Here is a 16,483-nt window from a genome sequence, read left to right as displayed (position 1 = left end):
AACACTCACCTTTCCAATCTGCCTGGAAGTTCCCAATCTGGAATTGACTGAGCGTGGGTATTAGAATTAGAAATACAAATGTAATTGGGCAGTAGTCTAAAATTTGGGTACATATATATATATATAGTAATTTATATAAATGATCAGCTAGCTATTGGTTGGATAGCTTTCCTATTCTCGATGGACAGCAGAGTTAGGCCAACCATGCTGAGTTGGAAGGTATGTCGCTCCTGAGTCTGGATCTGCTTATGTGACGTATTTTGGATCTTGACCTGACACTGCTAATGGTGGCGCTATCTCTGCCAGTGGTGTATTAACGCTCACCCTTCCAATCTGCCTGGAAGCTCCTGATCTGGAATTGACTGAGCGTGGGTATTAGAATAAGAAATACAAATGTAATTGGGCGGTGATCAATACATGTCTCAAATAACAAATACTGTCGACCAGAAACATGTGTGGCACATAAAGACTGCAGAATAAACAGACCGTTAATAGAAATATTAATTTGTAATGACTGCATCAAGAAGCATCCACTTCCTCACCCCACCTCCAGCTAAGTGCATCAGTATCTAAGAATATAGGCTTTATTTGCACAAGAGTTAAATAAAGCTTATTTAATTTTACGTTTTTTTATTTTATTTTTCTCAAAAACGTAAACATAGTTACCCCAGTGGTTGCAAGTTAGTTATGAACTAGTCAAAAGAGAGAAGTCTGTATATCAAACTTTAAGCATTATAAAAGACTTGATTGTCATAAATTTTATATGATGGATTTTTGGAGTTGTATAGTTCTTCAAAGCAATGGAAGAAAATTTGGAGGTGCATCCATGGTGCTCTCTAAATGTCATTATTGACTTTTCGTGTGTTGTGTTGATGGTAACATTTGTTACATCAAAATCTTGTTTGTTAAAGCAATGGTCAATTCCTGATAATTTCATTTCGAGACATTCATATTTTGGTATATCGAACTGGATGTGTTAGCATTTGAGATGTATATTCATCATTAGGTTGTCACACAGTCTCTGATCCTTGTGGTGAAATTTACTTGATCTTAAACAGTTTTATGAAATCAATGATAAAACTTGTATATATTTTGTTAAGGGTTATTTAAGAATGTCAGTTGTTTCAAGTTTTATTTTTTCTTTAAAACCTAAAAGATCCAAAATAATATCATATGAGGGGAGCTGATATGAGGGGAGCTCCCCCTTTCAAATCCAGAGGAAGATTGCTATTGCATAAGCAATCTCTCCACCTGTTGGAATGTTTGGCCACTTTCCGTTGGGGAAGTGATTTTACATTTCAAAGTGACAAATCCATTTATCAACAGCTCACATTTTACCAACCATGAAAATCTGGAAATAAATCTAAAATAATATTAATTGCTTTTATGTTTCAGTCCTACTCAATTGATCTGGAATCTAGATTGCTAACTTTAAGAAAAAATATAATTTGTACTTTTGTTGCAAACAAAAGATATTGTTTGTCCTTCTTTAATTACAGACCTGATTTGGCATTAATACAGTGATACTGAAATCAGCTGTTATTCTATTGAACCATTTTCTGTCAACTCAACTTGTTTGCTGTTTGCTCCATACAAAAAAGCTATTGTTGCAAAATGGTCATCAAGATATTAAACTTTGACCTAGTTCATAATTGCACGATTAATATACATGGTTCCAGAGTCCTCAAGAATGCTGGTGGTGGTCACAATTGGCTGGAGGCAAGGTCATGTTTCATATTCCATGAAAATTATCAGTAACCCCTCTTTTTCTTTAATTAAAAGTTATCTTTCAATTATAATTTGTTTGCTCTTTACTTCAATGGACTGGACTTCCAAAGCAAAAAAGAATTTTACAAAATGGCATCAAGATGTTAAATTCTCACCAAGGTTCAAAATCACGTAGTCAACATACAGGTTCCAAAAAACCCCATTTGCAAAACCTTCAAGTGTTGTGCCTTAAAAACCATTCGTTAGAAAGCCCCTTAAGCTCATCAATTGATAAGTAGGAGATAATTTCCACAGCAAGTCAAATTGTGATACTGCTATCAGGATTTAACTGTGTGATTTTGAGTCAAACTCATTGACCCATGTTTTGGGTTTAACCATGGAGGAAACTCCGTAGTGAAGCACGCTCAGGCTGGAGTAGTACTGGGATGGGTGACCTCCCGGGAAGTCCCGATGCTTCACCCCTGTGAGCATCACCTAGACCCATGAGTGCTAAGTGTTCCATTTATTCTCATGAGAGATGGATTCATGTTGAATCACTACTCATGAAACATGGGTCAATGAGTCTGACTCAAAATCACACAGTTAATCCTGATATCAATATCACAATTTGACTTGCTGTGGAAATTATCTCCTACTTATCAAATAGTCATTGTCAAAAGATTAAAACTCATAAAAGTCAACAAACAGGTCATCACGAAAAGTTTGTGGAACCTTTTAATGCCTTGTGAAATTCAAACAATAAACTGCAAGATAGTACATAAGAAAGAGACTCTCAACTAGATCTGCAACGAGTTTCCTTAACACCAAGACCTCACCACTAGATCTGCAATGAGTTTCCTTAACACCAAGACCTCACCACCAGACATTCTTGAGAGTGCGCAGTGGTTACCATCGGCCAGGAATAAGGTCACTTTTATCTAGCATGAAACCTGGAAATTGATCTAAAGTGGTATAAGTTGCTTTTATGCTTCACTAACTCAATTGATCTGGCAAACAAGTTTTAAAAGAAAGATAATTTCCATGCTTGTTTCCCAAAAAATACAAATTGTTAGTTTACTCCTCTTTGAACATAAACCCAATGTGATTTTGAATTTGTGAAACATTATTATTTGAAACAAATAAGCTGCAGTTGCTTTTGGAATTCTGGTACAATGCTGGGAGCATGTAATGAAGAATTAACAGAAGCACCACAAAGCTGCATCTAAATTTGAGAGGGTATTATTGAATGACCTACAAAATGACACAATTTTATGCTTCTTCAATACTTCATCGTGACTGTGACCTGTCAAGGCATGCTTCTGAAATGTTCTCACAAATATTCTGTCTCAAACTGATCCTCTTGAAAGGGTATCTTTCTGGAAAACACGCTAGGTCCCAACTTTATCTGCAGAGTAGGGTCTCAGACCTTACATAATCTATCACATGTCAAACTAATGGGGCACGCCTGCAAGCAGCTCGCCTTTCATGACATGAGAAGATAAAATCCATAAAAATTTGAATCTGGTATTGAAGAGATTGATATAAACAATATAAGAAGCAATATAGTCTATAAACAAGGTGACTTAGATCTAGAGGGTAAGCCACAAACAACCTGGAAAACAAGGTCACTTTTCACTCTGAGGAGCAAGATAATGTAGAAAAATTTCAATTGTCAAGTTCTGAAGTAAACAACAAATAATGTTTAGATTGGATCATAATCCTTATTTAGTACTTACCATCCACTCATAAACTTTTTTGATGCCCAACTCCGCAGCACCTTATAGAAAGCCTGGACAACAAACTTTACGTAAGATTCAATATAGTGAAAAGCAATGCCCCATAATCCTGCAAACAGGTAAGAGCCATAAAAAAAATCTGGCATTGTTTTCTAGGTGCATTTGGATTTGTAACTATTTTACTATTTTGTTTCATTTCACACAACACAAGAATAGAGTCAATTTAACAAATAGGTAAGGGGCCTTTTGAAAGGCAACAAATACAAAGATAGCAATTTATCAGGTGAAATTAGGTTGAACAACTGCACAAGCAATTATGTTACATCAATTTGCACTTTTGAGAACATTTTTTAAAAACAAGCTGGAATGTCCATTGTCATGCTAATGCATAAATATTGAGGTAATTTGATCAAACATCATGCATTAGTAAACCACCAATGTTCCATTTCTCCACATAGATCTCAATTGAGATTGAATAAGGATAGAAAAATGGTATTATATCAATAAGGCAAACACTACAAAAAAAAGTAGATGCGAAAAACTTAAAAGCACTATCTACAGTGAACAATATAGACACCAAGATACATACCAAAGCTTTAATTTACTCAGAGGAATACAAGGCATAAAGTTGGAATTGTCATTAGTCATTAATGTTTTATATGTCGTTTTGTAAATTCTTGTGGTTTATATGATGTACAATGTTGTGCTCATAAGCAATGTACAAGACAACAGTTGATGTGTACTTGGTTGACAAGTGGTTGCTCTTTAATTGACAAGTGCTTAAGTCCAAATATTGCAAGAATTTCCTCAGAATATTTATATACTTTAGTGTTCCTTGCTACATATAATAATTTATGTATAATCAATGATATTTCTTTGTGAAATTTACCATGTCCTATGCATATGGGATGTCACCACTGTTTACTACCATGCTTGTTTTTATCTAAAGCGTCTCCAACTCCACATTTTTGGCATTGCTGCCTATTGATTGGATATTAAGGATTAGGCTGTTGGGAAAATGTTACACAAAATTTTGAAAATGAGGAAACTGGAAAAATTCCTGGAGAGATGACTTGATTGTACCAAAGCTCATTAGAACAAAACAGCGAAGTTTTCAGCCAATCTGTGTGTGGCCAGCGGTATAGAAAGTGTCATGTTATATGGATGGGATGTCACCACCGTTTTATGGCATGTTTGGTTTTAGTATAAGTGTGTCCATGTCTGCATTTTTGGCATTGTTGTCTAGTGATTAAATTAGGTCATTGTAAAGATGTTGCAGAATTAATACTGAAAATGAAGAAACTAGAAAATTAGTGGAAGAGAGAATTGGATCTAGGTGAAGTTCATAGCAAAGGAGCAGCAGAGTTCGCAACTGATTTGTTTTTGATCCAGACTTCACGTGAGGAGAGTTTCAGGTCACATAAACTCCTCTTCTGGACATATTGGACAGTTTGACATGGAAATGCATAAAGAAAACAAAAAGTGTGTTGACATATTTGGTAGCTACCAAGCTACAGGATCTGTACAATAGAACCATAAAGTCAAAGAGAAAAGACAAGATGAATGCATGAACATGATCAAATTGGAACAAACAAAGGAATTTTTCCCCAAAAATTTCAAGTGGCTGATATCAATGAAAGAAATTTCTGACAGCCTAACCAGCTTGCTTGACAGCACATTAAATTGTTCTGGAGCAAAAGTACACCTTGATATAAGACTCTTGTAGCATGAAATTGTAGCCTATTTTTGTCAAGCAGCAGTCTGTGAATCATCAATCTATATTGTAATAATTACTAAATCCAAAATGCTTACAGATAGTTTCCAACAGAAAAATTGTATATCCCATGACTTTAAATTATGCAAAAGGTATCCTAAATCTTAAAAGGTAATCTATATGTTTTGAATGCTCCCCCATGAAAACCATGTCCGTTCTGAAAGTTACACCAGTTAAATGCAACAATCCATGATCAAACACAGACATTTTTGAAAACAGGAACTGCAAAAAGAGCTTAATTTGAAAATAAAAAAATTGTTCTACCCATTTGCAAAGAAAAGAACAGGAAAGGAGTAAAAGAAAGGAGGGGCAAAAAGATAAACTATATTACTTTGCAAAGTTGTAAATATCGTTATTACAGCTATATGTTTTCTAAAATCTGAATTCTTTTTGAATTGCTCCCAAATTACAGTCGACTACATGAAATGATTGAGCGAAAATGTTGCGTTGGTTTTGCTAAACTTTTAATGCTTTGCAAGTTAAAATATTTCCCATTTTGAACTCCAGAAATAGAAAGTACTCAAATCCAGGTGCATCACTGCTGAGTAAGTATTGTGCCACTAAGCTCATTGGCAGTAACACCTGGTGAAAATACTAAGAAATTCCTTCATCTATCATGCTCTTTACTAAGTCTAGCGGTTCAATCCTTGAAGACTGAGGACTAAGAATGAACTTCACAACCTTGCAGGACTAATCAAAGACAGAGGAGAACAAACCCTTGTCGAACATGACATTAAACCCTGTATAGGGTTTCAAATTTCTAAGCCAAACATTGCCTTCCCGATCAAATGATACTAATTACATCTACCGCTCAAAAAGTCAAGAAAACGTACATAAATTAAAAAGTCACCTCTTTTCCGGAGTTATAAGAAGATGAAGATGATGGTGGGGAAGAAGGTTTGATTTCGGCATCTTTCTCGCCCTCAGACACAGGAATCAACAGTTCTCTGTCTCTCGAACTCATCGAACTCTCGCATTTGTCATCGCCCATCACCATGAATGGATGCAAATTGGGTGTACCTCCTCAGAGATCCTTTCTTCCAAAACGGTGCGTTACATCAAAAAGCTAAGATTCTTCTTAACCCTTAAAATCAGGAAAAGCTTGCAATTGAAGGGATGACAAAACCAGTCAAAAGGAATCCTTCTTATATCTACATAGTCTGGCGTGAGAAGTTGAAATTACTAGAGCTAATTCAAAGTTGTACAGGGAGCGAAAACGATTCGATAAATCGAACGTACGTTCCACCCAGCTACGCCTTCTCAAACGTCTCTAGATATTTACCAAAACATGAGACGCCTGCCTAGGAAGACATTGCATTGATTGTTGTTTTTTTTAATTTAAAGTCAATTTCACATTGCTTTCAGTTTTCTATTAATTGATATTTTACAAATGCGTCCATCTACCAAATGGTCGATTAGGTATATTTGACTTCTTGTCATTGTTTTACTAGTGAAAAAACGACAGCTAATAACATGACAACTAACAACTAATATGTTAGTGGGAGGGGCCTTGGAAATCACAAGCGAAGGTATTTATTAGTATTGATTGACTATCATGCTTGTGAGGGGCATCCATGAATAAATATATTGATTAGTATTCAATTGACCATCATATTTGGGGAGGTCTATAGATTTTGTGATGGAGCTTTTATATGTACAAAGTTGTTTTAGTTATTTGATAAGGAAGTAGAGTCTTAGGTTGTACTTTTTTTATTAAGGATAAAAAATTGAAGGGTGTTTATTTTGCTAAATCTTTACGTATTATGATCAAGCCTCATTCTTTTTTTCGATGTCGAAGTCTTGCACTTGCCAAGACTTGATTCTTGGAAAGCCCTTTGAAAAACTTTAAGTTATATTAGTAGACCAAAGACTCGCAAACATGAGGTCTAAATTTTGGTATTATTTTGTTGAGTATAAAGTTCAATTATTTTGATTAATATAATTTTTTATTATTATTGTTATGTCAAAAAGCATAATTCTATAAATGTAACAAATTACAAATTAGCAAGTATTGTTTTTTGTGTTTTGGAAGATTGAAAGCTTTTAAAGCAAAAAGTGTCGAAGAAAACAATCACTTTTTTAAATTGATATATTTGTCCTTCTGTAAATTGTTATTATTAGTCCCTGCCTATAATGTTTTTGTTTACCCCCCCCTCCTAATTTGTGCAACCCAAAAAAAATACTAAGTTCTAAAGTTCAACAAACTTTATATTTTTAAATTAATTTATATTGAGTTATTACCTTTTTCTAATTGGTCTGTTGCATTTATGGTGGGGTTTATTTTATTTTCCCACTTCAAAAAATACAATATTTTCTAACATGCATTAATAAGTTCATTAATTAGAACTCTATCTTTTTCATATTTGTGACAAGTTCATTATTAATTACAACTTTATCTTTTGCATATTTGTCACAAGTTCATTAGATTTATAAAACAAGGATGCAAAGCGTCAAAGTTCCTGCCTAAGTATAGTTTTTGCATATGATAAATAACAATTTAGATAGTGTTTTATACATTGGATATGCAATAGGATAAAGCATGTTGTGCACTTTTTCATTGTATTTCAATAATAGTTTACATTAGCAAAGCATCTACTCAATCATGTTATACAATTTGATAGAACAAAAGTATGTTTTATAGCATATCAATGCATATACATTATTTCATTATACATATATGACACACAAAATGTACTTGGATATGAGACTCGCGCATATACATTGTTTGTTTACACACTTTATTTTATATTCACTAGTATCTTTTGTAACTACCATTATTTATAGCTTGATATAGCTTGATATGTCTTTATAGCTGTTCAGGATACTTGCAAATTCTATTTTGTACATGTTAGTATATTGTAATTATCAGAGCCCGAGTTTCAACATTGGGAGCTCTAGGTATATTGGAATGCCGCTAGTTGTTAACTAGTTGAACAAAACGAAAACTTTGAACTATCATGTGTATCTGTTTCAAACTAAAAACTTGAAACTAGGTGAATTGAAATAAAACTTAAAACTGTTACTTGCATATTTTTCATACTTCAACACTTAGCTTTCAAAACTGAAAAATTCTACTTAAACCTAAACGAGGGCAAAACTGGAAATTGAAACTCATTCTAGTTGCTAAAACATGTATCTTCTATCTATGTTGTAAGGTAGTATGCCCTTGATTATCTTTGCAAGCATTAAGTTGCTCTTGTTTAGAATGTATTAGGGGATCTATTTTAGTAGTTGGTTAAAGAATGAATGTTGGATCAATGTGGTTTTTGGTTTACCATTAAACCAGAATCATATTGCTCTAAGGGTGTTGTAGTGTCCCCAGAGAAATCGTATTCCTCCTACAAGGGGAAAAGGGTTCAATGGGACCCGCATAATGAGTATCTTAGTTTTTCATTCTTGTAGGCTTCCAGGAGTAAGCCTAATTCTAGGGGGGTGGATGTAGTGCCTACCCCTAGGCCGCATTTTGCTATCATTGTCGAACTCTTATAGAGCTAGTTTTATGTTGATGGTTAGCAACATTGTTTTGGGACTATCAGATATTGTGCTACGGATTTAATTGATATATGATGAGATTACTTAGACTTTACATTTCATGTATGCATGTTGATTATTTTTAGTGTTTGCAGTTATTAATGATGATTAGTAAGATGATTTATTATCATATGTGTTTTCTTATGGATACTTACCCCATACTTGCATGTGTATGGTGTGCGTGTTTGTTCTTTTGTATGGCATTTCTAATGTGGTTAAGGAAGGGAGTCGTAGTCACCTGCTAGTCGGGATCTACACGATGCACCACTTCTTGCTATTGTCTTTTTAGTTTAGTATATATTGTACTTGTACATGCATGATTTTTATGCAGGTTGCATGTACCGAGTATCGACTTTTTTGAATTGCCAGGATGAGCGTACCTTATCACATTATCTCAATGATAAGAGAGGGGAGATAAATTCTGAAGTCCAAATCCCAACCCTTTAAGCCATTTGTCCTAATTGAAAACTAGGACAAGTATCTGAGTTGAGTACCCTCCGAATACGTTGGATGACGTAATTCATGATATTAACCCTTTTGATTTGATTTTGTATGTATTTTGGCTATGATGGGTTTTCGTATTTTACCTTGCGAGTCTTTGGAGTATTTTCTATTAATTAAGCCTAATTAAAAAGATTTAATTAATGGTTTAATTTAATGAAAATTAATATGATATTTTAATATTTATTTTATTTAATTAATTAAATTTGAAAATAAAAGTTATAAGTTTAAATTTGGAATGTGACAATATTTATTTTAATAATAATATATTTGGAGTTCATTTTTAAATAAATGACTAAATAATATTATTATTAAAGCTAATAAATATTTTAGCAATTAAGTTTTGAAAATAAAATTTAAAAGTGGAAAATATATTAAATTATTAAAAGATTAAAGGTTGCATGATGTGTGCATGTGATTAAAATATAAATATATTAAGATAAAACAAGTGGAGATATTAAAGTTAGTGCATGAAATTTAATAAATTAATTAATTAAATTGGAAAGAATAAAGTAAATATTATATTAAATAATGTGCATAGGAGTTTGCAAATTCTCGAGAGTTGTCATGTAGACAACACAGGAATTTGCACTCTAAGAATGCAGTAGTTGTCTACACTTAGGAGTTAGCATATTATTTGAGCACATGGTGTCTACAACCTTATGACTCATCTAGAAGGTTGGAGTAGACTCATGCTTAGTTGTCATGCTTATCTTCTAATTCTCTCTAGAGACATTCTAGATGCATCTTAGAGGCCTTTAAATAGAGGCTCTCCTAGTGTGTTTGGACAAGCTTCAAAGCTTACATGCATTTGAGAAGCTCATATGCTTCTACATGCTCATATCTTCCTACATGCTCTTATGCTTTTTCAAGTACTTCTAGTCACGTGGAAATTTTTGGTTGGCTCGGATCTTGGAGGAATTGCGAATGTTGGAGAAGGAAGGGATTTTCTATGGACTTCTGAGGCATGGCAAATTAGCATCAGTGTCCAGGTGCACTCGTGATAATCACATATTCTATTTGCACTCTTTCTCTTCCTGTCTTCATTGTGTCTGTTGTATGTGTCTGAATCTTCTATATGATTGAATCTATAATTTGAAATTAGAATCTAGATATGTATTTATTTGGTTGAGAAGAAATCAATAGAGAACTCATTAGAAAACCCTAGCTTCAATTTAAGGAAAAAATTGGATCTAAATCGGGTTTGGGTTCGAATTAGAATCAAATTGACATAGATTTGAAAATGGTTTCAAAATTTATAGCCAAACCCATTAGAGGAATTATTGGATAAATTTAGAGAACAAATATTTTATAAGAAATTATTAAAGTTTGGAAGTCTTTTTGTGTATATGTTCCTTATGGAAAACATACATGTTTATATATTTTTAGATCTCCACACACACACACACACACACACACACACACACATATATATATGTATGTATGTACATGTATGTGTGTGTGTGTGTGTGTGTATATAAACTAAATAGGAAATGATAGGTAGTGGTGCATCTTGTAGATCATGACTCATAGGTGACTATAACTACCTCCCTTAACCATATTAGGCACATCAAACAAAAATGTAAAATAGACACACACACACATGCAAGTATTAGGTAAGTATTGTAATTAGATCATGAGCATAAATAGCACTATTTTTTAATATGAACAACTCATCATCATAAATATACAACAATCATCATTTAAAGACATACCATTTCACATCATCATGAACACAGTTACATTTACTAACTAGGAGCAATAAGGCATCATCATTATAAAAGTAAAAATCATCATAAATAAAACATAAAATGTATCTACTATTTAATAAATCCTCATATATAACCCAATCATGAAGTAGTGTCATATAATTATAAATCAAGTATCTCTGAAAACTAACATATGCATGAAACTTGCCTAAAATGGTTTGGTACTAAGAATTGAAAAAAAACTATGGGTGGGCTCTAAATCAAATGTATAGTATTGTTGATATATCAGTCAAGTTTGTTATTAGTGACACACACTTATTTAGATTTTGTATGGCTACCGAGCTCATTGAACAATCTACAGTGTTTGCCATGTAATTCAATGGTCACTAAGCATTTCAGTGGTTACCAAGTGTATTTAGTTAGTGTGAAGCCCAACAGTTCAAACTGAGTAGATTTAGTCTAGTAGTTCAACCAGAGAAGTTTAGTGGTTACCAAGCATTGCAGTTTCTATCGAGTTTGCAATTCATGTAATGCGAAGCTAGTGTAAACCAAGCTTATGTGTTTATCAAGTGATTCAGTTTATGCCAAGTTACATAGTATCTATTGAGTCACTAATGCAGACCGAGTTCAAGACTACTTTGAAGTGATCTATATGAACTGAGCTTCTACGTTTACTGAGTGCATGATGATGCCGAGTAATGATAGTGGGCACCGAGTATCAAAACTTCACCAAGTCAGTCTTGAGAACCTGAGTGTCTTCATTTGGACCAACTTTGTGATATATGTATTAACTTGTATGATGGCCGACTTTGTGATTTTGTAATTTGGATTGGTATATATATGTAATGTATTATATCACATCCATATGAAATGTAATGAGCATGTAAGAAAGTGAATGTGAATAATTGAAGCTAAGCATCAGATAAAGAGTGAATTGTGAAGGCCATATCAAAAGAGGAGTAGCAGAGACATATTCATCATAGAAAGGTGATCAGTACAATCAAGGAATCTATATCAACAATCTAGTAGTAAGTCAGAGATCTACTATTTCATCCTAACAGGTAAACTAGTCAAAATCCTTTCACAAGGTAGACTTAATAGTCTTTCTTAAATCTCTTAATAGAGTGCATACTTCATTGTGTGTTTGTAAAACCTCTAACAAGGTGGACCTAGCAGTCCTAATTGCTCATAATAGGGTAGATCATTAGAAGTGATCATTGCAAGCCTTAACAGGCCAACTTTATGCTATAGTATTGAAGTTTTGTGGGTATCATCCCCACCTTAGTTTTACTTTCTATTTGGAAGGTTTCTGGGTCACCAAATCATTGTGTTCAGGTGTTGTGGATGCTTTTATATTTTTAGTTTCACATGCATGCAATTAGATCAGATGTGTTAAATTAATTATCAAATGATTTATTGGATTCAAAATTGAAATTAGTGTATAAATTTTAGAAGTTACTAATTCACCCTCTCCTCTCAGTAACTTAGCATAGTCTTGAATATTTCCAACAATTGGTATAAGAGCATTGTGGTTCTCAGGAGAAAGTTTAACAACTTGAGCAAAGATCAAGGATATGGAGATATTTAGATTTGATAAGGCAATTGACAATGAAAAGTTAGATCTGGAAATGACCATTGTACAACTCAAGAAAGCTAAGGAACAACTTACCCAATCCCTGAAAATAAGGAAGGAGCATGCAGATTAGATGAATGATCATCAATGCATTGAAGAAAGAATTGAAAACTTTTTCCCTTCAAGCAGTTCAAATGAAGCAAATGATGCAATTAAAGAACTCCTAGAGAAGAATGGTTCCCTACAAGAAGTAAGAAAGCTGAAATTAGAACAAGAAATCTAGTCAGTGAGGCTATGTGAAATTTTGGAAGAGAGGAATAAGATAAAAGAAGAAATGGATGGAAGAAACAATGAGATCTAGAACCAATCCCTTTAGCATGCAGATTTTATGGATCAAATCTCTAATACAAATGAGGAAATCATGAGCCAAAGATAGATCAATGAAAGATTAAGGAATGATCTAAATTTAGAAAGACAAATCAATGAAAGAATAAGAAATAAGGTGAGATCTGAAAAACAAATCAGTGAAAGATTGAAAAATGACCTAAACACTGAAAAGAAAATAAATGAAAGAATGATGAAATCTCAAGCAAACATGGTTCAACTGAATGAGCAAAACCTCTATAGGCAAAAAGGAAAAGTAGAAATTGGATATAAAGAAGAAGGTGAATCCTCCGAACAAGGTGCTTAAAGGAATCAAAGATCTACTTGCAATCATTGTGGTAAGTTAGGTCATACATCAAAAAAAATGTTGGAGTAATGGCAAAGCAAAATTTAATGGAAAATGCTACAATTGTAGTCAATATGGTCACAGGGCTAATGAATGCAAAGAGAAATCAAAATCTGAAGGCAAGTGTCACAAGTGTAAGAAACAAGGTCACAAGGCATTAGATTACAAAACTAAGTCATTCAATCCCGCAGAGCAAATTGTGAAAGCAATATTTAGTTGGGATCACAATACTTCGTGTAGATGCCATTGCTGTGGAGAATTTGGACATATTGGCATGAATTGTGTTAAACATCACACAAGGAGAAGAGATACCATTGTAAGATATTTTACTTGTACCAAACTTGGTCATCTAGCCAAAAATTACATGAACATAGGTAAAATTGAAGATGAAAAGAAGGCAAAAGCAGATAATATTCGAAAGAAGATGAGGTAGCAATGGATTCCTAAATTTATCAAGGATGCTAGTTCAAGTAATGATGGTCATGTCACTCAAGAGGTGGGTGACTCCACCATTTCCAACTAGGTTTCCAAAGGAGAACTGGAACTACATTATCAAGATCACATTCAAATAGTTCCAATTAAAAGGTTACAAAGATCCACATCAATATTCAAGATACAAAAGGATCACTAAGGAGATTAGTATTAGTTATCACTAAGTTACCTTCTTTACCAAGTAAGGTTGGGTCATGGACTCTACCAAGCAAGGTCAGGAGTAACAAGACACACATGGTTACCAAGTCACGAAGCCTTCACCGAGTAATCAATAGAATAGTGGATGATAGGTTGTTGAGCATGATGTCAAGCACGATGTCAACTCAGCTATCTTTGTACCGAGCATTAATGGCAAAGGTTTAACAAAAAGCATGAAATCAAACTCATTTCTCATCGTGAAATCTAAGTGCTATTGCGAAGAAGTGATTTACAGTGCGATCAAGTGACTTTAAGTGAATTTGCAACAAGTTATCAAGGTTTTCATAGTTTACCAAGTAAAATGGCATCAAGCAGCAACAAAGTGATGAGAGGTTCTGAGATGTTGGTTCGAGGAGTCGAGTGGAAAGTGTTGGATTTTAAACTTGTGCTTGTGATTGTAGAAACCCTAGACCCCAGTAGAGCTCAATCACAAATCCCTCCTAAGGTACTCCTTATTAACAATATTCATACTCATTTCAATGCTCTATTCAAGAAATTGGTACTCCTTATTAACTATGGCTTGAGCAACTAGTTGTGATTATGAAGAAAATGATTCATCACATCACCGACCTCCCCATGCTCACCAAAGGCAAAACAACTAAAACCCTAGGCCGGGTTGAATTGGAAAAGAAAACCCTAGTAGAGTGGGATGGTAGAGGCATGAAAACTAGTAGTGTAACTGATGTAGAGATAAAATTTGGGATTCATGTTATAACACATAAGATATATAGTTTGAGCCATCTCAACAGTGTATCCTGTGAAGTTGTGGACTTGGCTTACAAAGTGGTAAAAAATAACTTGTCTTATGACCTCACCGAGTTGTTGTTGAGGCAATTCAAAAAGAATATGGAGAGCATCAGGACATCCAAGAAAACCCCTATAAATTTGGTTCACTCTTGACATGTTTGTTCTTTTACGTTCAGAAGTTCTTCCCTTCCAAAGGCATGGTAGTATGGAGGAAAGATGTGCCTATATTATATCAGATAAATGAATACATTGCAGAAATGGGAGAGAACTATGTTAGCATTATGGACTACTTCAAAGTGTTCAAAGAGAAAATGAACAATAGGTTCAGGATACCTAAGAAGTTAGGTGAGGATTACAAAGATGATGTGTGTTTTATGGTTAATTGTGATAAAGTTTACATCCAGGCAGTGAAGCCCATAATTGTATGGGTAAAACCTCTTCCTTATGAGGTAAATATTGATGAGGCAAAGGATATTATTGAAGCTCTAGTTAATGAACCTATTGGTCCAAAGGCACCATACTTTGGAACCTATGATGAGTCCAAGGCAAGGATAGAATTGGAGATAAAACTCCCTTAGGTAGTTAACAAAGGAAAGAGGAGGATAGCTAAACTGAAAACTAGCACACTTCTCATGTTAATTGAAGGCAAAGGAGAAGATGTAGAAGAGGTAGAGGATGAAGAGGAATCGTACAAGGAAGAAGAACCTATTAAGAAGAAAGGCAAGTTGATCATCACCAAGCCACCAAAGCCATCCACTGCAGTCTTCACAAGGAGGTCCAGGAAGAAAGGAAGTGATATTGTCCTTAGCAAACCTCCTCCCGCCTTCCAAGAAAAGTTGAAACAAATGGAAGAAGGTACAGGTATAAAAAACTTCAAATCTTTGAAGTATGAAACAAGAATAGAGGCAAAGAAGAAACATGTTGAAGAACTAGTGTTGACCATAATGGGCAAAGGGAAGTATTCACCAGATCAAATTGCCTCCCAAATCTCTAATGAATTATTAGAGAAAATGAAGCCAAGATGGGACTTTGAAATGCAAATAGCAAAAGACATTTATGCACAAACCCTGAGACAGTTACTACCGAGCATAACTAATGCTAAGGTAAAAGAGTCTTTGAAGAAAAATTTAGATAAAATAAATATTAGGTTTAATACATGTTTAATTTTGATCAAAGATATAGAGCATGTGGTTAAGAATGCCACAAACACTAGGAAAAATGTCTATCATCTTCACAAGCCAAGTGAGCAACCAGTGGAAATAAAATATGATGATGATGTAGTGATAATGATGAAGAAGAAACTTATACCGAGCCTACACATTTTGACAATGAGGAAGATGAAGAAGATAAAGAGGAGGAAGCTACCAAGGAAGATAAAGAAGATGATGAGGAGATTGATCCAATGAAGATAGCAACTGCAGTCATTTCCTCACTTCCTCACTCTCCAAGCAAACCATAAGCTATATCAAGCTCGGAGATAGCTTCAGCAAGTTTGATTGTGACAACCATAGACACTTCAAATGTCCAATCACTCTTCCCCCCCACCCAGCTCAATGCATCATTAACATAAGTGACTTCCACTTCATCTACAGAGCTGCAACCTCTCACTTCTTTAGCTACCAAGTCATCAATCATGAATACAATGTCTTCTACAATTTTGAGCTCTTCAGAAGTAAGTACTTCAATTTTGGATACTATAGTTTTATCTACTTCAGTTTTGGATACTTCAGTTATGACTTCTTCAGTTTTGGATTCAACAAGCATTCCTATTAGTATTCCATCAGT

At 34.2% G+C, this 16,483-nt stretch overlaps 1 protein-coding gene across 2 annotated transcripts in view; it reads right to left on the bottom strand.

The window, feature by feature from the left end:
- LOC149551788 (protein LIKE COV 1-like) overlaps window positions 1-6,528 on the bottom strand; it is a 31,097-nt gene extending 24,569 nt beyond the window's left edge. For both annotated transcript variants that reach the window (XM_089787276.1, XM_089787275.1), the window contains exons 1-2: window positions 6,068-6,528; window positions 3,444-3,496 (exon numbers count right to left, since the gene is read on the bottom strand). In XM_089787276.1, coding sequence (XP_089643402.1) covers window positions 3,444-3,496; window positions 6,068-6,214 — 200 coding nt within the window. In that variant the 5' untranslated portion in view covers window positions 6,215-6,528. The remainder of the gene's footprint in view (window positions 1-3,443; window positions 3,497-6,067) is intronic.
- Between the last annotated feature and the right edge of the window lie 9,955 nt (window positions 6,529-16,483).

The sequence above is a fragment of the Cupressus sempervirens genome, chromosome 6, assembly GCF_028749045.1.
Source record: "Cupressus sempervirens isolate cs-2001-9-10 chromosome 6, ASM2874904v1, whole genome shotgun sequence".
Taxonomy (NCBI): Eukaryota; Viridiplantae; Streptophyta; class Pinopsida; order Cupressales; family Cupressaceae; genus Cupressus; species Cupressus sempervirens.
This window is presented reverse-complemented; position numbering and strand designations above follow the sequence as displayed.